At 36.0% G+C, this 20,028-nt stretch overlaps 2 protein-coding genes across 7 annotated transcripts; one reads left to right on the top strand and one right to left on the bottom strand.

The window, feature by feature from the left end:
• Positions 1–262: 262 nt before the first annotated feature.
• On the top strand, positions 263–9,122 carry LOC122015017 (probable isoaspartyl peptidase/L-asparaginase 3). 5 transcript variants are annotated; one of them, XM_042571637.1, is made up of 7 exons: positions 263–658; positions 760–937; positions 4,333–4,397; positions 4,491–4,925; positions 4,992–5,050; positions 7,321–7,425; positions 8,701–9,122. In XM_042571637.1, exons 1-7 carry the CDS (start codon positions 608–610, stop codon positions 8,918–8,920), a joined length of 1,113 nt encoding a protein of 370 aa, XP_042427571.1. In that variant the 5' UTR covers positions 263–607; the 3' UTR covers positions 8,921–9,122. The 5 variants fall into 5 exon arrangements, with proteins under 5 accessions (XP_042427571.1, XP_042427575.1, XP_042427573.1 ...); XM_042571641.1 differs by lacking the exon at positions 263–658 and having other exon boundaries at positions 863–937; positions 4,480–4,925; XM_042571639.1 differs by lacking the exons at positions 263–658; positions 760–937 and adding an exon at positions 3,919–4,019 and having other exon boundaries at positions 4,253–4,397.
• Positions 8,745–10,365, bottom strand: LOC122015018 (photosynthetic NDH subunit of subcomplex B 3, chloroplastic-like). Of its 2 annotated transcripts, XM_042571643.1 has the most exons (7): positions 10,093–10,365; positions 9,906–10,016; positions 9,769–9,825; positions 9,621–9,683; positions 9,475–9,537; positions 9,263–9,392; positions 8,745–8,850 (listed from the first exon to the last, which is right to left on the bottom strand). In XM_042571643.1, the coding sequence occupies exons 1-6, from the start codon at positions 10,288–10,290 to the stop codon at positions 9,312–9,314; spliced, it is 573 nt and encodes a 190-aa protein (XP_042427577.1). In that variant the 5' UTR covers positions 10,291–10,365; the 3' UTR covers positions 8,745–8,850; positions 9,263–9,311. The 2 variants fall into 2 exon arrangements, with proteins under 2 accessions (XP_042427577.1, XP_042427576.1); XM_042571642.1 differs by lacking the exon at positions 8,745–8,850 and having other exon boundaries at positions 9,138–9,392; positions 10,093–10,364.
• Positions 10,366–20,028: the final 9,663 nt, after the last annotated feature.

Genomic DNA, 20,028 nt, shown 5'->3' with positions numbered 1-20,028 from the left:
TTTTTGAATTTATAAAGACTTGAAAAATTATCACAAGTTTATTTATAAGACCTACTCACTAACCAACAGTTGATTGTTATTAATTTAATGAAAATAATACTATTTTTCTTAAATAAAAATTATGTGTATAATAAGTATATTATTTTTTGAAGTTTTTTAATCGATGACTCAAAGTCACGGAATTTGATTTTTTTTTTTTTAAAAAAATCATATTATAGTTTTTCTAAGATTTATTTTTGTTCTAAATTGAAACGGATGCGATTCCAGCAGCCAATTGGGCGGAACTCGCCGCAGCCCACCAGGGCCACCGGAGCCCGTTTCCTCCATCTCGCCTCAGCCTCCTCTCTTCCGATCGACCAGTCCGCAATCAATCGAAGCTCGTGATGGGCTTCTCTTCAAGGGCTCCTCGTGAGAACTAACCGTTTTTGAGTGGATCTGGAGGTGAACTCGCTATGAATCCGAGGATGAACGATCACCGTGAATGGGCCTGATAGAACGTTTCAGATATATTTTGGTCCATCCGATCAGTGCACTCCGTGACTTATGCTCAGAGTGGTGTTCAGAATGAAGTTGCAATTTTCATGATCGAGTGCCGGAACTAGGGTTCATGGCTCCCAGATTCATTTATCTTTCGTTCTGTTTCCTGTCAATCTCAGCTGTAAAAATTCAATCTTGTGATAGTTTTTTTTCTTTTTTGGATGATCAAAATGCCTTTACTTGGCCCTAAAAGCTTTGCATTTTTGTCTATTGGATGACCAGGTATTGGAGATTTCTGGAGTTCACGGATCCGGAATCTATCCGGTAGTGGTAAGCACATGGCCATTTCGAGAGGCGGTGCGAGCAGCCTGGAGATCCGTCAATGACTATGGTTCGTCGGCTGTCACTGCCGTGGTGGAAGGCTGCTCCGCCTGCGAGGAGCTGCGCTGTGATGGCACAGGTAAGAGTGATTACAATTATCAACTTAACTAAGAGCATATATGAACCTATCAAGTATGAAATATGATTTGGATATTATATCCTTCATATATTTAGGTCATATATCCTTCATATCCCCAGAGATCTTTTGGGTCGTGAAGTGAAATTTGAACGTTACAAATTTCAGAGGGTAAAATAAAATGCAAATGAATCGTTGCCTTCCCCTCCCTTCTCCTCCAAACTTCTCCATACAAGTGCAACAACTTGTAGGCGCAGTACCACATATCTAATGAAGCATACTCTAAAGATGGAATGCAACTCTATCTTCATAATAAACTATTGTCATAAAAGAATCGTTTTTACTCCATGATGAACTTGACATTGAGAACATCTTAAATACAGTGACTAAGTGGACAGGACATATGCCTGTTGAAATTTGTGGAATAATGCCTTCCTGATATTTCTGATTCTGAGCAATTTTGGCAATCTTTCTTGTGATCTAAGATAGTTGGACAACTTGATTTTTTTTTTCCTGAATTTATGCTTGTGGCAATTTAGACATCATTGTGTGCAACTAAATGCTCCATTTTAATACTCAAGTTGTGACTCGGCGAATCAGATAACCATATTTGTTTCAACTTTCAACTAAATTAACAAGTGTGATACAATATCTAAGATTTTTCACTTTAATGCTTATTAGAATAATCTTTCAATTCTAAAGATAGATATGTAAGTGCTCAAGCCAATGAAACTCTCATTATTGCTTAGGCAAGTAAATGATGGAGATGAACACAACTCAATGCAATGCAAACAAGAGGATTTGCAAAGGTTCTTCAATTGTGTCAATTTTTTAAGGCTTGCTGTCTAGGATTTCACACAAGTTGCTTCAGTAATCTTCTAATTTACATCTTGTCAGAATATGACACTCAAATTTGCCCTACAAGCTTCTTGTTCTCTCTAGTATTACCTTCCTACAATGCATCTCACCTGTTTCATGCTACAATTCAATAGGCAATGATGGATGTTTGTATTTCACAAATGACTAATATTTTACCCCACTCAAGTCTCTTTGGTGAAGATACACCCTTTGAGCTTATCACTCGAGCTCTTGAATGTGACACTTATTTACAATCTACTAAGGCTGTAGAGTAATTTATTCTCTTTTTGTATCTCTATCTCTTAGAGCATCGTCCTATTTTGATTATGAGTCCTCTTAACTCACTAAGTAGGTAATTCACCTTTTTCAAATCCCTAGTCTTTTAGGGTTTTCCAAAATAACAAGCATAGTAGTTAGTTCTTGCTAGAATCTTGGCTTACTAAAAACGAGTGTCTAATTGTGCAAGATGTAGAGTCCTAAATGAATAGGATGTTTGTGACCAAGCTTAATATTCAACTCGATAAGAGCTTGTTTATGTATGTTGACTTTTAAAAACAAACCAAGCGAATAACCTTGAACACTGGTGAACTTGATTCAATTACGTTTGTTATACAACTCATGAGCAATTCATAAATTAACTTTGTCCATAAATTTTTCTAAGGTCCGAGTATGATCTTATTTCTTTAGTTTTAATTCAAATACGTCAAAAATATAATTCATGTCTTAAAATTTCTATAATTTTAAAATTTTGGTATATATTAACAGTGAGAAAATAATAAGTTTATTATTTTAACTAAATTTTAGATGCAACCATGTCTCTTGTTGTGTTCGATAACAAGCTCGAGCTTGAGCTTGACTCAAGGTGAACCTTGATAAGAATCTTAATAAAAAAGCTATAAAAAGTTCTATAAGACAAATGAACAAGCTTGAATATCAGTTCATGTCAGCTCGTTTACCATCCCAGCAATAAGCAACAATTCATCTTGAGAAATGCACACTTCTCTTGACTTCCTCGTGAGTTGTTAAATTATTTATCTGAGCAATTCAGAGGGTCCTCTAGTTCTACAGGTCTTAATTAAACTCTTACATTCTTCTTGCCACAAAGGTACTAAATTTGTTTAAATACAAGAACCCTAATATTGATGTGAGCTTCTAATGGTCCAAAGTGATTTAAATAATTATTAAAAATAAAATCTTGATAAAGCTTAGGTTTTTCTTCTTCATCAATTCCAAAAGTTAAAATAACAATCGGAAGAGGTATTACAAAAAAAAAAAAGAAAAAAAAAAGCAGAAAGTACCTCAAGGTAGATGCCTTATAAAATTTTTCAATATTGATCCATTTCATCTCATATCTTTAATGACTTTTTGGAATGCCCCGGGGGGGGGGCATAGACGCATAGTACAGATGGTGGACGCATGACATCTTTGGCATAATGGTCATGGGTCGATCCCTAGGAACTGACAATCTGTGGTCACCCCACCATGCGCCTAATACCTCTGTACCTACATTTACCTCCATTCATATCCGTGGGGTTGGTACTAGGGAGTCGCTAAGGTAGCGGATCTACTTTTTTTTTAATGATTTTTTGGAATACCCTTTACACCTCAGTATGCTGCTGTGTCGGAAAGGAAGAATCGAACACCTGGTTTTAGCAAAATGGAAGAATTTGCATTAACGTAAGACTTTTTGTACTCTACTTCTACATGAGGGCATTTTTTTTTCTTTTAGGGGTGATGTACTTCTGTGTATGCTGTCTTATAGCTGACATGGTATCCTATCCTCTTAATGGTTAGGTTCTTTTCACATTTCTCTTTCCACAAGACCTCTATCTTATCTTCCTTTATGAGTATTCAAATGTACATTCTTTTCCATTTAATAGCACTTGGAGGAGATATTATTTTCATGGTCTATCAAAGTGTGTTTTTCTTTGCCGTTGCTACTCTCTTAAGTCATATCGAACATTTATCTCTGGTGATGTAATTTTATTCGAGTCCACTCTATTCTCTGCTCTTCTTCTTTGCATATGAGTTCATGCAGATGCAGGTGGTGTTCCACATTCCTATGCTATTGTCATCTCCTGTACCTTTGCCATTTCAATCCTCATTCCCAACACAAATCCTCTATGCAGGTTTATAGCTGGCCATGAGTTTGCTCCAACACTTTCTTATAGCTTTCCAACACCCCGCCGTCTCCATTGCCATCTTGGACCCTATTCTTTTCACAAAGGTATTAGAAAGAGTTCTACTTTATACCTTTTAATTTTTTTTTCTATGCATCTCTATCGCACAAATATCTCACTTTTCTGTCTTTTCATCTTTACAACCAAGGCTATTATATCGAGATTTGTATCGTGAATTGTTTTGGACAAGAATCCATAAAATAAAAAAAATCATGTGATTGTTAAGTCGCAAAGCAAATATATTTTTCAGTCATCTGATGTTTGTTTTATGTGGTTATAGCAATTGCATCACTCTCTCATCACAGATTCCCAGATTATTTAGTTCACTTTCATTATTCAAGTCAAGTTGAATTTGAACAGTTGGGCCTGGTGGCAGTCCAGATGAGAATGGAGAAACTACATTAGATGCTCTTGTTATGGATGGGGTAACTATGGACCATTTATATCTCATGTCTTGTTTTATTGCATTAAGCTGTATAGAAGGTTATGGTTCCTCCTTTCTCGAAGGACACTGTTAGACCACTATGGAGGTTGGAGCTGTGGCTGCTATGAGATTCGTGAAGGATGCCATAAAAGCTGCGAAGTTGGTCATGGATTTTACAGAACACACATTGCTGGTTGGAGAGAAAGCCTCCATCTTTGCAATGTCCATGGGCCTTTCTGGTCCAACTAATCTTAGTTCTGCCGAATCAATTGAGAAATGGGTTAAGTGGAAGAAGGAGAATTGCCAACCTAACTTCAGGAAAAATGTCATTCCTGCAAAAGGCTGTGGACCTTATCATCTTCATGACAATGTACTTTCTGTTCGTGAGAGCTCTTGCAAGGTTTCTGAATTGAATAATGGTGAGAGCAATTGGTTTGGAGATGGGAATGATTTACATTCCTTTGAAAGACAATTCAAATTTGTTAATCGGCACAATCATGACACAATCTCAATGGCTGTAATTGATAAAGTAAGTCTCTATAGCTTGTTTGCTTAGAATTCCCCTTTGTAAACTGACTGGTCTGTTTCTTTAAAGATGGGGCATATTGCTGTTGGGACATCAACAAATGGAGCTACTTTCAAGGTTCCAGGCAGGCAAGCCTCAGGGTTTAAAACAATTTTAGCTGTTAATTTGAAATAATGGTTTATATCATATTGTCATTTCTATCTATTATCTCATGTAAGAGCATCAAAGGCACATCTTTTCACTTCTTTCATTGACTAGTTCATTTGAAAATTTAGTACACATTTTGTCAATTTACATTGATGTTTTGTTTCATATGACATGTAAAGGTTATAATGTTTGCCTCATCTTGATGACTTTTGATTTCATTTGTTCTATGTATGTAGATTCAGAGTGAAGGAGAAACATGAATGTAGATGTAAGGTTTCAATAATTTGGTCATGAACCCTAGTTGTAATGATAAACAAATAAAAAGTTTCTAAAATTGATATTTGAGCATGTTAGTAAGATTGGTTTTATTCAAATTTACTCAAAAGTATTTAAATGAATAAAATTAGCCAAGGTCATGCAATATGAGGTCAGAACGATTATGTAGTTAACTAACATGAATATGCCAGAATTCAGCTTGAGTAAAAAGGAAAATGTATCAAGATTGATTAATTAGTATAAGTGAGAATATATTGCAGAATGCTTTGATCTTAATTCTCACCTTTAATTACCATACCTAAACACTAATTTCATACTCTTTTGGCATTTTAAGATCATGTAGGATAGATAACAAAAGTATAGATAGTTCACTACTTGAGATTTGCCCATAATGCTAAATTTTTAGATGACCAGTTGAGCTAACAACACAGGATGAATGGTTGATGAAACTAGTTAATGGGGTTGTCAAAATTAGCCAATGCTATTTCTCTAATACAATTAACCACAGACCTTTTTTAAATGCTCCTATGCGCTCTTGAATTTATCTTTCTATATTATTACATACTTTACAGAGAATATTGAGACCGAGTCATCTTATCTCTAAGAGAATTCCTTTCTTCTCCAAGCCTTAAAGAGCCTTCGAAAGTGATATAATCACGATAACAGCTAGCCAAAAGGACTCTATTAAATATATTATATGTTTAAGACCTCTATTGGCTTTTGCTTGGTTGTTTCCTTGAAGCTTGGGGGAGACATGATTGGGTGCTGTCTTCTATGAATTAGATGTCTATTTGTGAATAGTTTTTCAGTGACAACCAAATGTTGCAGATCCGTGAGTTTTGAACATTTTCTTGCTGCATATGTTAGTTAACACTACACGAGCCAAGAAACCTTGGGAGAATTTGAGAATCATCAAACTAACAAATTAGAAGACTAATAAAATTGCCCCCAGGGCATGGCACAAACAGTGGGTGCATGACATCTATGGCGTAATGACTAGGGGTCGATTCTCAGGAGCTGACGACCTGGGGTTTACCCCACCATGCGCTTGACGCCTGTGTATCTGCATGTACCTCCCTCCATACCCGTGGGGCCCCTAGGGATCTACATTTTTTAGAAGACTAATAAAATTAACTTGTGTGAAAAACCTAGATAAGGTTTACCATGTAGAAGAGTGGCCTATTTGTGGAGCCTCTGAATTTTCCATAATCCCAAATTACTATTATGGTACTCGCTTACTTTGGTTATATGAAATTCTAAATTGCTTGATATATGACGCATTATGATTGTGCTTGTTCTAGTTTGAACATCATCTACAAAACAGTCCAGTGAACTGAATTTTAACATGGCACTATACCATAAGCTGTGCATACTATTGAGACCACTGGCAGTCTCAACACAGTATTCTAGAGTTCTTTGTATTCTAGTTTCCCATGTTGAATTCCTTTTCCCTTTGAAGAATATAGTGTGTTATATTTACAATTGGTATTCTAACAAGGAATCTTGAGGAAGAAGAAGATTAAGGTCAATCTGATTCAATAGTTGTCCTTGCTAACTAAGTGAGAGAAATTATATAGTCTTTAGAGTTAAATTATAGTATTCTACAGATAAAAATTTCATTTTGCACTTGGTCGCCTACCAAGTGAAATTCAAGGAAGAAGAATGTTAAAGATCAACCAGATTTTACAGTAGTCCTTGCTATATACAAGAAAGGTATATCTTGTCTTCAGAGCAAGTGTGAATCTTCTGTGTTCTAACAAGTGATTGTTGTCTCACTTGAAGCAGGCCTAGATAAGCTTTCTTCATTCATGTGTTCTTGAATGGCAAATAAATTGTGTTCATTACTGGAATGTATGAGCAAACTATACCTTTGTTGATTTTGTTTGTGATTCAGCTCAAGCTACTTTATCAGTCCGTAGTTACTTGTATATTAATGCAAAATTTGATATTTAGTTTAGTGATGTCATCTATACAGGGTGGGTGATGGGCCAATTGCTGGATCCTCCGCATATGCTGATTCTGAAGTTGGTGCCTGTGGTGCAACTGGAGATGGGGATATTATGATGCGTTTTCTTCCTTGGTAATGTTCCACGTGCTCTTCTTTTTATATGTTGACTTATTGGGGCTCCCACAAGCAAGTCCTTTTTCAAGTTCTGGTGTGATATTTTACTGTATAAACACTAATCTGGCATGCTTGCATGACTGATACATATTGATCACTGTTTTTTGGTTCCTGTTTTTTCCTTCTCTTTTGTTAAAATGTCGTTCCCAGGAGTTCGATCAGTTTATGCTAGTTTCGTGCTTCTTGCATCTCTCTGCTACTAGTCTGCTTGTGCCCAAAATCTACATAGGCCAGGGATGCTGGCTCCTAGTTACATGGGTAGCAAGTGATACTAGGTTATTAAAATGTCACAATTCAAACTTTTGGGTAAAATAACAGTGGATCACAAAATTAGCTTTATAGTTTTATGGACTGCAAATAAATACTTCTAGCTTATGTTGGTTGACCTGCCTAACACATTTAAATATATATATATATATATATATATATCTAGCCTTTCATTGTTTCTTTCACATTGCTATTTTGATATTTTAGATGAAATTCAGTTTCAGATAAGTTGTTTGTTAATTTTATTTGGTAATCAGTTGGATCAGATGACTTTCGTGTTAAATGGGTTAGTTTGCTCTGACCTGGAAACCCAGAAGGGCACTTGTGACAACCTACCAACCCAAATTGCCACTTGATTATAGCTTTTTTGCAACAAAAATTCAATGCAGTTGAATTCCAATTCCATAGCATTTCATAGTTCCAGCATTTGGAAATAACTAAATCTTGGGATGCTAATTGTTGTAAATATTAAAGAAAAATGATATGCTTAAGGAAAGAATCTCAAGGAAATATTTAAGGATGGACACATAAAATGATGGGCCCACAAAAAGTGAAATGGTGTCATGAATTTATGTGTCTATCCTTGAACATTTCTTTGAGATTTTTCCTTGTGCGTATCATTACTCAATATTAAAATAGTTGAACTCCACCGCATCCACTGTATTTTATTACGTTACTTATTTATCCATTGTATTCTAGCAATAACTATCAATGATAATTTAGTCAAATTTTCTTAGGGAAGAAATTTCATTCTTAATCCATCCAAACACAAGATTTAAGATTTCTATTCTTGAGAATCTGTTTCTATTCTAGTATTGTATAAGTTTGATAAATGATGCCGTGATTCATTGAATAGTAGCATGAACATATTGGTCAATAAGCCAATTTCAGAGCTACTTCTGGCTTACAAGAACTTAGTGTATTTTGTTTCTGTGAAAAATGTGATATCCTGTGTCCTTCCTCCAGCTATCAGGTAGTTGAGAGCATGCGACAAGGCATGGAACCTAAGCATGCTGCAGTAGATGCAATTTCCAGAATAGCTCACAAGTTTCCCAACTTCGTTGGGGCTGTTGTTGCCGTCGACAAGAAGGGCGTTCATGCAGGAGCTTGCCATGGCTGGACATTTCAATACTCTGTTAAAAATTCAAGCATGGAGGACGTTGAAGTATTCACAGTAGTACCTTGAAGCAGAGGTGAATCTGATGGCATCAATGGAGGCTCTAAACTACAAAATATTTGTTTGGACAAAAACAATTTTATGAATCCACAAGGATTTCTATTCCATTTTTGCCACAAATATTGGCTAAATTCTAATAGTTATACAAACCCTGCTCTGTATTATGATTATATATTCTATAGGCATTACATCTCCATTTTTGTTTGTCCAAGAAAGATGCTGATGATTGAACAAGAAGCTATTTTGCCGTGTAACACAATACAATGCATGCAGATCCCAGAAAATATTCATGTTATTCATACATTTTTTTCCCTCTCTCCACATATTAGACTCCAAAGGAGACAAACTAACCTTTCTTTGCACTTGGAAATAGCAGGTATCATATCCATCATAAACTATGCTACTCAAACTCAAGCTCCTCACTTGCTCTTAGATCCTCCCAATTATGTACCTTCCAATCGGGCAATTGTTGGATGACAAGCTGCATGGGAACAGAGAAATATAAGAACATCTTTGTTTGGATCAATAAATACACCATTTTTATTGGTCGGTAGCTGACTCACTTCCCCTCTGGAATCTTTGTTCCCAACCACAGTTTGGCATGCCAATCTCCATGTCTTGGGCTTCTGCAGTATTTGAAGTGCATAAGCTGCATCGTCTAGTTACACTCCTGAGAAGGAAGATACAGTCAAGAAAACAGGATGGTTACCTTCTTGAGCAATTTCTTTTCTTTGTCAGTTCGCAGGCTTAACAATTCTTTGCCATCGACCACCTGAAAATCGTTGCAAGTTGTCACAACAACAAGTTGTCTGGATGAGTGAAGATGGAGGAGGTGAAGACCGAGGGAGTTCTACTACCTCCACAAGGCATGTCCCGCAGATGCCACCTCCGGAGCAGTTCAGCAGTGGGCCGTCCTGCACGAATTGGCATTTCATCGAATGGAAGCACTGCAAAGGATCGACAACGCGACTGAGGAGCAGCCTGACATACTCACATATGGTCCGTAAAGATCGATGTTGTGGTCCAGCATGATGTCCCTCAGCTTCTGGCCGCCGCAGGCCGACCGGCAATGCACGTCCGGCAGGCCGTCCGGCATCAGCCTCGGCTGCACCACCACCGCGAGGGGTCATAAGGAAGCCTACTCGTGGAATTATATCTATTGCGTTACGGGCGGGGCTTACGTGGACGAAGGCGAAGTCGATGGAGGGCGGTTCGTCGTTGTCAGGCGCGGCGCTGCCGTCGCTGCTCGCGGGGTTCGTGGCGATGGCGAAGAGCCGGCAGTGGCGGAGGAGCTTGAGGGAGCTGGAGGTGTGGGGGAAGCGCCGGGCGATGGTGGGAATGGAGGAGACGGCGGGAGGGTTGAGTTGTAGAAGTCCCATTGTTCGTTGCCGCCTGAAGCTCCGCCATGCAGTTTGTTCAGTTGGCTCCTTATCTGGAGCGCTCGGCTGTGTGTGTGGACAGCGTTTGCCTCATCCTGGCCTACGGTTAGCGGTTTGGGTTAAAAATCAGTTTTTTTTCTTCTTTTCTAGTAATTATTCAAAGTATATTTATTATTATGATGATGATTTTTTTTTTAATTTTTACAAATATATTCATTGACATTTACCACAAAAAAATGTCAATGATCCATAAATATGCATCATACCATTGCATATTTTTGTATATAAAATATACAAAAAATATGCAATTGCTATAGTCCATTGATCCATGATATACAATTGCCTCATACCTTCAGCTGCTATTATTTTTGTATATAAAATATGCATTAAAAAAACTTTTTTTTGCTCGAGATAACTTACAGCTTGGATGAATTTACTTGTTCTTACGAAGAACTTTTAGCAGAAATTCTGTTTCATTGTATTTTGTTTTTTGTTTTTGATAGTAAAAGATGACTATGTTTATCCCAGCGCCTCCTTCAACCTGTCCCAAAGTCAATACTGTATTTTGTTCTTCTTAGGAGACATGCTGGGCCTGTGAACTTAAAACTAATGTTTAGTACTTTTATGGCACCAGGTTCTGTTCTACATTTGCTGTTTGCATTAACAAAAATTAGTAAAAAAAACTTAACAATTTTGCTTCAATTAGAATTGGTCTATGCTGTTTGGAGTTTCTGATTATTTGTGAAGTTTAGGTTGGGCTCGCATGAAGTCTTTCCGTTGATGTACGCTCACGCCATGTGTCTCTCATTATCAGTTCCATGTGAGATAAAGGGTGATAAATTAGATATTGAGTGACCCACTAAATGAGAAGATTATTTACCGCGGCCGCAACTCGAACCATGAAATTTTCCATGCTGTCATGTGAAGTGCATTGGATCATGAATTATTGGTTGATACTAAATTTGTCTGTAAGTCTTTATTACTTTGATACTGTAAAAGAAGATCAAACTTGTATCTCTTTAATCTATTTGCTGAAATTTTACCACTCAACAGGTTGGATTTCGAACTGCTGATGCAGGCACAGTGCAGGAATTCAATCATGAAGCACAGATGATGAAGAAGATCAAACTGGTTGGTTATCCATTAAAAATATTCAAGACGACAGACAGTGTTGAATATAATAAGGATATCTTATTATATGGGTTTATTTATAAATTATATATGTGAATACAATTTGAATCTTTTAAAATGATCTAACTTATATTTATTAGATTTGGTTATTGGATATAGATTATGTATATGTAAAATCTTTAGGCCCGCATTTATTATCATCTATATACTTATAGAGTAATGATATGCACAAGGAAAAAAACTCAATGAAAACCTCAAGGATAGACACATAAAGTCATGGCCCACCATTTCACTTTTTGTGGGCCCCATCATTTTATATGTCTATCCTTGAGGTTTTCATTGAGTTTTTTTTCTTGTGCATATCATTTTCCATACTTATAATAGATGTTCAGTATACATATGGACTTATAGTCCCATATCTATGATTATCTATGGGTTGATAATAGATATGCATTATATAATGGGTTGATCCCGAGAGGATTAGGGCATCTTTGAGACGTCTTTTCGTTCCCCATTGACGAAGAGGATTCGGCACCGTCAACCCTAACTCCTCCGGAAGGCCGACCTTCTTCTCCTTCTTTTTCCGCAGGATTGTTGGATCGACGAGTTCTACACGAAGAGCAATGACAATTTCGCTGTATTCAGTTTCTTTGTTATTACAATATTTACTTTCTTATCCCATGTTCTTGATGAAACGAAGATTCATGCTCATATGTTCTTGATTTTTCTATTCGCATTCTTATTTTAATTGTCTAGAATTCATGCGACTTAGATTTTTACAATAATTCAGACAACTCTTATTAAAAACATGTTCACTTCTGACTTGGTGGGACTGCCAGTGGTATAAGAGGGCAGGCTAAGAAGGTAAATATGCTGCGAGCATTCATATAAATTTTGTTGATTTGCTACTCTTGTTTTATCAAATTTTTTTTGTCTGCTGATTAATAATTAGAACCGTCAATATGAATTAGATCCGTGGAATTATCCATCTCATCAAATAATTTAAATTGATTAAGTTAAAATTTTATCAATCTATTTAAAAATGAGTCTAAGTTGGCTAATTCGACTAGGCCTGCGACGTGTATGGATTGGCCCACGATCACCTTAAGTTGGTATGCAGATTGAGATAAAAGATAAATTTAAAATTCATATGCAAAAATATTGTTATACCTTTTTAATAATTAATATATTTAAAATTGGACAAAATAGACTTCCCTCATGCAAAATCATATGAACGTAGCCCCTAGTCAACATCAGATGAACGTAGCCCCCAGTCAACGACCTAGCAAGCGGCTTTGTGCCATACGACCAGCCAAGAACCTCACGATAGACAAGCCAGGCCACCCTTCTTTGGTATCCCATATCCATTGTTACTTACTTTAAGTAAGGCTGACCTTGACTTTTGGGGGTCTTGGGCGAAAAGAGTAAAGTGATCTCTATAGGAAAAATATTTACTAACGTATAATTTAAGAGCACAGATCTCCTGGATCACTTTTTGTGGTCCAGGGGATGTGCCACTCCCATTTGCGGCCGGATCACGATCGCGATCTGGCCGCAAATGATTGTGATCCCTTCTAGGGTTCACCGTCCCCATCAGGTTATAATTTTTGTTCGGAGTGGGTGGCCGGAGGCCGCCCGAAGGCCGCCCGAAGGCCTTCGGTGGTGGATAAGTGGTCATATTACTGGGTGTCGAGCGAGGGTGTCCTTCGGGTGGCCTCCAGCCACCCGCTCCGAACAAAAACTATAACCTGATGGGGACGGTGAATCCAAGAAGGGATCACGACCGTCGTGATCTGGCCGCAAATGGGAGTGGCACATCCCCTAGACCACAAAAAGTGGTCCAGGAGATCCTGCCTCATAATTTGAATGCAATTTAATAGAAAAACTTGAAAATCAATATATTTCATTTAAAATATAGTAAACTCCATACCAAATTTATTTCTTAAGATTTTTCAAAAAGTACAACACCATACAAAATATGTCTCCTAAGTTTCTCAAAAAAGTGTAATACTAACAAATAAAAAAAATGAGTATGAAATAATTATTGAAAAAATCTATATCTTATAGCATTTTGAGAAGCAAAATTATCAATAAGGTATTCAAAATCAAGTTTTTCTAACACCTCATATTCGATACATAAAATTGTCAAGTCATTTACATTCAAATCATTATTATCATTTTTTCTCAATTCTTTCTACTCATTTGTTGCATGCTTATAATCATCATTTTCTCTCAATTCTTCCCGCTCATTGGTTACATGATTGTTTACTTCTTCTTGATTGCTTGATTGCTGCTCATTTATTGTATGATCATTTAATTCTTTTTAATTTTCTTCTTGCAATTCATAATATTCAATTGAAGAGCTAACGTTAAAAAACTTACGAAGAACACCTTTGTGAGTTTTAATAATATGTTCCACTCTTTTTCTTTTATTTTTTTCTAACTCCAGGATTGATAATTTTTTAGAAACATATTTGTATTATAAATTTCAAGTGTAAAAATAAAACACACAAAACAAGCAACAAAGCTAACAATGAAATAAATACAAATAGTAAAAATAATAATCAAAGAACAATAAAGCATGGTTTGTGCTTGAAGCAATCGATATAGTTTATTCTATGATGATTAAAATTGGGATAATTTATTTAAACTCTTTCAAATCTGTAAGAAAAATTATAAAATATTGACTCTAATATAATATTAAAAATTAATATTGAATATTGACAATAAAAAAATATAGATAAGTAGGTAACTTACATTGTAAGTTTATATATTGATGAATGATGATGTTGATGAAACTAAAATTAATACACTTTTCTAATTTAATTAGAAGAAATTCAAAGGAGAAGAAGGGAGTAAATTAGCGTTCAAGATTCATACTTTACTCTTTAGAGTCTTATGACTTCTGTAAATGAATTAATGAAGAAAGAATTGTACAAGAAATAATCTTGGAAAGAGAAAAAAAGATCGTTCCTTTTTTTTCTTTTCTTTTTTAGATTTTTTTCTTAAATTTTAATAGAATTTTTTTTTGGACCTTTATTAAAATAATTCAACAATATATATATTTTTGGACCTTTATTAAAATAATCCAATCAAATATATTTTTTAGGGTTTATTAAAAAAATCTAAGTATATATAATATGATCATGTCTGAGCGTTGAGTCGACGGACGCTGGGGACGTGACACTCTTCGCTGTCTTCGACTGGTGATGTGGATCTCCGGCGAACCTGCAAAGAAGCCGAGCCGGGAGGGATTTCCTGACGACAACCCTTCGACGCTCAAGTCAGGCAACGAAGAAGCAGAGTAACGTTACTGTGGCTACAGTGATCAAGATTGCATACCTCCGTCGAAATCTGGGGGTCCTTATATAGGACCCCGGGGAGGCGCGGGCACGCTTCTCGATGAGTGCACGCTTCCCCAAACATACCTCAGTAGGTCGTGTCAGAAAAGCATGTTTGACATCATTCCGTAATCGTCCGAGCATATCCCGGATGTGACGGTGGAAGCTTCCACCGTACGATACTCTGTCCACTCCTGCCGCCAACCATGCTGTTTATTGGCGGCAGGTGTCTCGAGGACGAAGTTACCAGTTGCCATTTTTGTCTCTTTGCGCCATTACTTATCTTCGGGCCGAGCGGATAAGCCGCTCGGCGCTCCTAGCATTTGGGAATGCTCCGATACCTCGAACCGGGGGGAAAGCCATGCTCGTGTGCTCAGATGGGATTGCACCTTCTCGCCCTGTGGCTCAGCCGCTCGGCATGGCCGCTCGGCTTAAAGACTCTTTTACCTTGAGCATCGGAAACTCGCCCCATGGTCGGGTTGTCTTTCGTTCGGCTGCCTGGGAGACCCGGGCCGAGTGCCCGGTCAACCGGATGTCCGGGGATGGTCCGCCAGTCCGATCGGCACGACCGTGTCGTTGACCCTTGACCTCCACTCGTTGACCCCCCGCTACCGAGGGTCCCTCATCCTTATTGCCGGATCATAATATATATTATATATACATATTAAATTTGGGGCTTCTAAAAATCGGGGGCCCTTGACCATCGCCCCCGATGACATGCCTCAGGGCCAGTCCTAACTTTAACATATCAATCATAAATCTAGCATCTAGGGTGAAACATTATCATCTTTTTGTATAATCTAGTATTATCATATGATGAAGCTTGCAAAACACAATGAGATCTCGAGTTCATACATTGGATAACCATGAAGTATATTATAAAATTTTTATACTAAAATATCACCTTAGAAAATAATAATTGATGATCCAAGCATAATCGCCTAGTTCATACCTTTCTGTATGATATTAGTAATACAAATTATAATAAAAATAGCAAAAAGAGTTCAAAGCATGATTCAAATTTAAAAATTTTAATCATTTCTATATATTTTTTTATTATTTTTTGCCAGGGCTTTGGGTTGGCCCGTCTAATGCACAACCCATCTTGGGTTGGGTTGGATGACAGATTGACCCGCCTCATCCTACCAAATGATCGATCTGTCACGGGTTGGTCCGCCCCACCATAAATCGGCCCGTTTGATAGCTCTATTAATGATTCATGATATGCTTTATATGTGGGTGCATACCATAAATGCTCATATTTTATTAAGATTAGCCTTCCCATGTAAATGAAGTAGTGGGTGATTTCATTCACCTCGAGCATTTCTTATACGGTTAGTCCAGTGGTAAGATGAAGAAAGATAAATTACAATACCGAGTGATTTTCTAAGTGAGAGGACATTTAATTCTCAAGGAATGTGATGCGGGTTTGACAGAATCTTTTGAAAGTTATGACTTTTGATTCGGGACTCGGAATCAAGCTTGTCGGTAGCCACATATGCATAATTCAAAAATCTACATTTTTTATGGGCATAAAATCCGCGATTTATGCCCTTAACCTAGCTTTTGAACATATTTTTACTATTTTTAGTAATATCCATTTTTATATGATATTTAGGATATTTTTGGTATTTTTTGTATATATGAGTTAAGATTTGTCTATGTTAGCATCTTGTTTTGTTAATTAGGATTTTTGTTAAGAAATTTTCTTTTCTAGCAAGATTTCTTTTCTTTTTATGAAAGATAGGAATTGAGGTATATATATATATATATATATATATATATATATATGAGGATTTCTTTCCTATCTTCAAGTCTTAGTATAAGGTCAATATAATGTTTCATGTTTTTAACGTAGTTTTTGATTAATTCTATTTTCAACGGAGCAGTTATTTTCCTATTTTCTGATATTCTTATTCGAGACTTGGGTATGAGGTCTATATAAGTGTCATGTTTCATGTTTTTAAGATAGGTTTTGATTAATATTACTTTCGATAGAGCCGTTGTTTTCCTATTTTCTGATATTCTTCTTTGAATCAATAGGTTTAGAAGATCGTTTCTGGTATTTGTGCGTGAATCAATAAATTCGATAGTCACTTCTAGTATTCGTGCGTGAATCAACGGAATCGATAGTTATCCGCTGCATCGATTTGGTATTAGAGTCAAGTCATTCTTGTGGAGTCATACCGCCGAGAAGACAACAATACATTGATGACATCAACAACGTGTATGAATTGTTAGAAAAATAATAATAATTATTTATTATTTTAATGTATGACTCATATGAAATTAATATTTCATATGAGTCATACATTAAAATTTCTTCTGCCGTCATTGTTTCCTTTCTCATGGATCAAGGTATGTCGTCAATCTTTTGTATAAATGAGAATCATGAATTTCAAGATCCTTCTAGTTTTTTGAATTATGAACTTTAAAGAAAACTTCGATTTAACATGTGGTATCAGAGCCAGGTTGTGAAATTTATGATTCTCTATGTATGATTATCTTCCCTACTTTATATGAACCCTAATTTGAGAATTTTTGAAATGCTTGTTCGTTATGCAATTCTCAATTATGATAAGTATAATGACTTGTTAAACAAAAATTTAGCAGGGATAAGAATGACTTCGGTTCTGATTTCGGTTCAATAATTATTTGATTGTTTCAATAATTGTATTTTAATTAAAGTGGTATATTATGAATTGCTTTTCTGTTATGTATCTTGTAGACTTACATATTTTATAATGTGCAATTTCGGATATGCAATTTCGGCTAGTATAATAAAAAAAAAAAATTAGAAAGGAAACAATGCTTCAGTAAATGGTTTGTACGTGAATTATGTTGCCAACAATCCATTATGTTAAAGTGATAAAACTTTATGTTCACATACAAACTTAAGACTTGCATCCTGTTACAAAAATTATATACTGCATTCTTATGGTTTCGATTTATATGCTGTGCACTTTATTACTGTTATGCCGAGATATGCATGTTACGATTGAGAACATAATTGTTTATGAATTATTTAATATTTGGAAATTAAAGTATGATAGATTTGTTAATCACCAAAGTGGTCAAATCTGTAAGTTATTCAATTCCAAATTATATATTTATATTTCAATTACCCATAGAATTTGATGCTATACGTGATGTGATAATTATTGATTTATGGGTCAATTGAAGTTCATTGTTGTAAGGCATTTATGGATCACCCAAAGGTTGATTAATTGCGCTTATAATTAATGGACATGATTGTTAGTAGTGTTTGTGCACTATTAGTTTTATTTATATATCCAAAGATAGTAAGTATTTCTAATTAGTGCATATATCATTACTAAATAATGTTAACTCTATTAGCACCATTAGGATTATTATTGTATGTTGATGTATCACCCAAAGGAGAACATTAATATACATGAATGCTTATTTGTTGTCTGAATCTATTTTATATATTAATTTATGACTCAAAGTATTAATGTTAAGCATGTGTTAATTGCAGTACATATTCCTGTTTCTTTACATTCGCATGCTACGTCTATTCCGATTTTTAATGGGCTGAATTTCTTTGATTGGAGTGAACAAGTCCAATTTCATCTTGGTGTGTTGGATCTTGATTTGGCACTCCAAGTAGAAAAACCTGCTGCTATTACTAATGCTAGTGGCAATGAAGAAAGAGCTCATTATAAGGCTTGGGAAAGGTCAAACAGACTTAGCCTAATGTTTATGCGAATGAGCATAGCAAATAACATCAAGTCAGCTCTTCCTAAAACTGAAAGTGCTAAAGAGTTTATGGAATTTGTGAAAGAGCGCTCCCAAACCGCTGACAAGTCTCTTGCTGGGACACTGATGGGTACTTTAACCACCATGAAGTTTGATGGTTCTCGTACTATGCATGAGCATGTTATTGAAATGACAAACATTGCAGCAAGACTTAAGTCTTTGGGAATGGAAGTGGATGAAAATTTCCTTGTTCAGTTTATTCTGAACTCTTTATCGTCTGAGTATGGTCCATTCCAAATGAACTACAATACCATGAAAGACAAATGGAATGTGCATGAATTGCATAGTATGTTAGTTCAAGAGGAAACCAGACTTAAGAATCAAGGAAATCACTCCATTCATTATGTGAATCATCAAGGAGCTGGAAAGAAAATTGAAAAGAGACATGGAAAGGGCAAAGGACAGTTAAAGATCTGTGAGTCCTCTGCTAAAATCCAAAAGTAAGAATCAAACAAGAATAAATGTCATTTTTGTGGGAAATTTGGACACTTCCAAAAGGATTGTCAAAAACGTAAAGCTTGGTTCGAAAAGAAAGGTAAGCTTATTGCTTATGTATGTCTCGAATCAAATTTGACTGAAGTTCCCCATAATACTTGGTGGCTTGATTCTGGAGGTACAACTCATGTTTCTAATACGATGTAGGGATTCCTTACAATCCAAACCATAAGCCCAAATGAGAAGTTCGTTCTCATGGGGAATAGAGTGAAAGTTCCAATGGAAGCTGTCGGGACTTATCGTTTAATCCTTGACACTGGGCATTATTTAGATTTATATGAAACTCTTTATGTACCTAGTATTTCTAGGAATTTAGTTTCTGTATCTAAACTTGATGTTGCTGGATACTATTTTAAATTTGGTAATGGATGTTTCAGTTTGTATAAGCATACCTATATGATTGGATCTGGTATGCTTTGTGATGGTTTATATAAATTTAATCTTGATAGTATGTATTCTGAAACATTATTGACCTTGCATCAAGTTGGCACTAAACGTAGTTTAGTGAATGAACGTTCTGCTTACTTGTGGCATAAGCGTTTAGGTCACATTTCCAAAAAAAGAATGAAAAGATTGGTAAATAATGGCATTCTTCCTGATTTGGATTTCACCGACCTTAATTTTTGCGTGGATTGTATTAAAGGGAAACAAACAAAACGCACAAAGAAAGGTGCCACAAGAAGTACTCAGCTTCTTGAAATTGTGGACACTGATATATGTGGACCTTTTGATAGTAGTTCTTTTGGTAAAGAAAAATACTTTATCACTTTCATTGATGATTATTCACGTTATGGTTATATCTATTTATTGCATGAGAAATCTCAAGCAGTGAATGCCTTAGAACTTTATATAAGTGAAGTTGAAAGGCAATTAGACAGAAAGGTGAAAATTATCAGGTCAGATAGAGGTGGTGAGTATTATGGAAGATATGATGAAACAGGACAACATCCTGGTTCATTTGCTAAATTCCTTGAGAAACGTGGTATTTGTG

Source organism: Zingiber officinale, chromosome 8B (assembly GCF_018446385.1).
Source record: "Zingiber officinale cultivar Zhangliang chromosome 8B, Zo_v1.1, whole genome shotgun sequence".
Taxonomy (NCBI): domain Eukaryota; kingdom Viridiplantae; phylum Streptophyta; class Magnoliopsida; order Zingiberales; family Zingiberaceae; genus Zingiber; species Zingiber officinale.
Note: the sequence above shows the minus strand (reverse complement) of the source record. Positions and strands in the feature narration are given on the sequence as shown.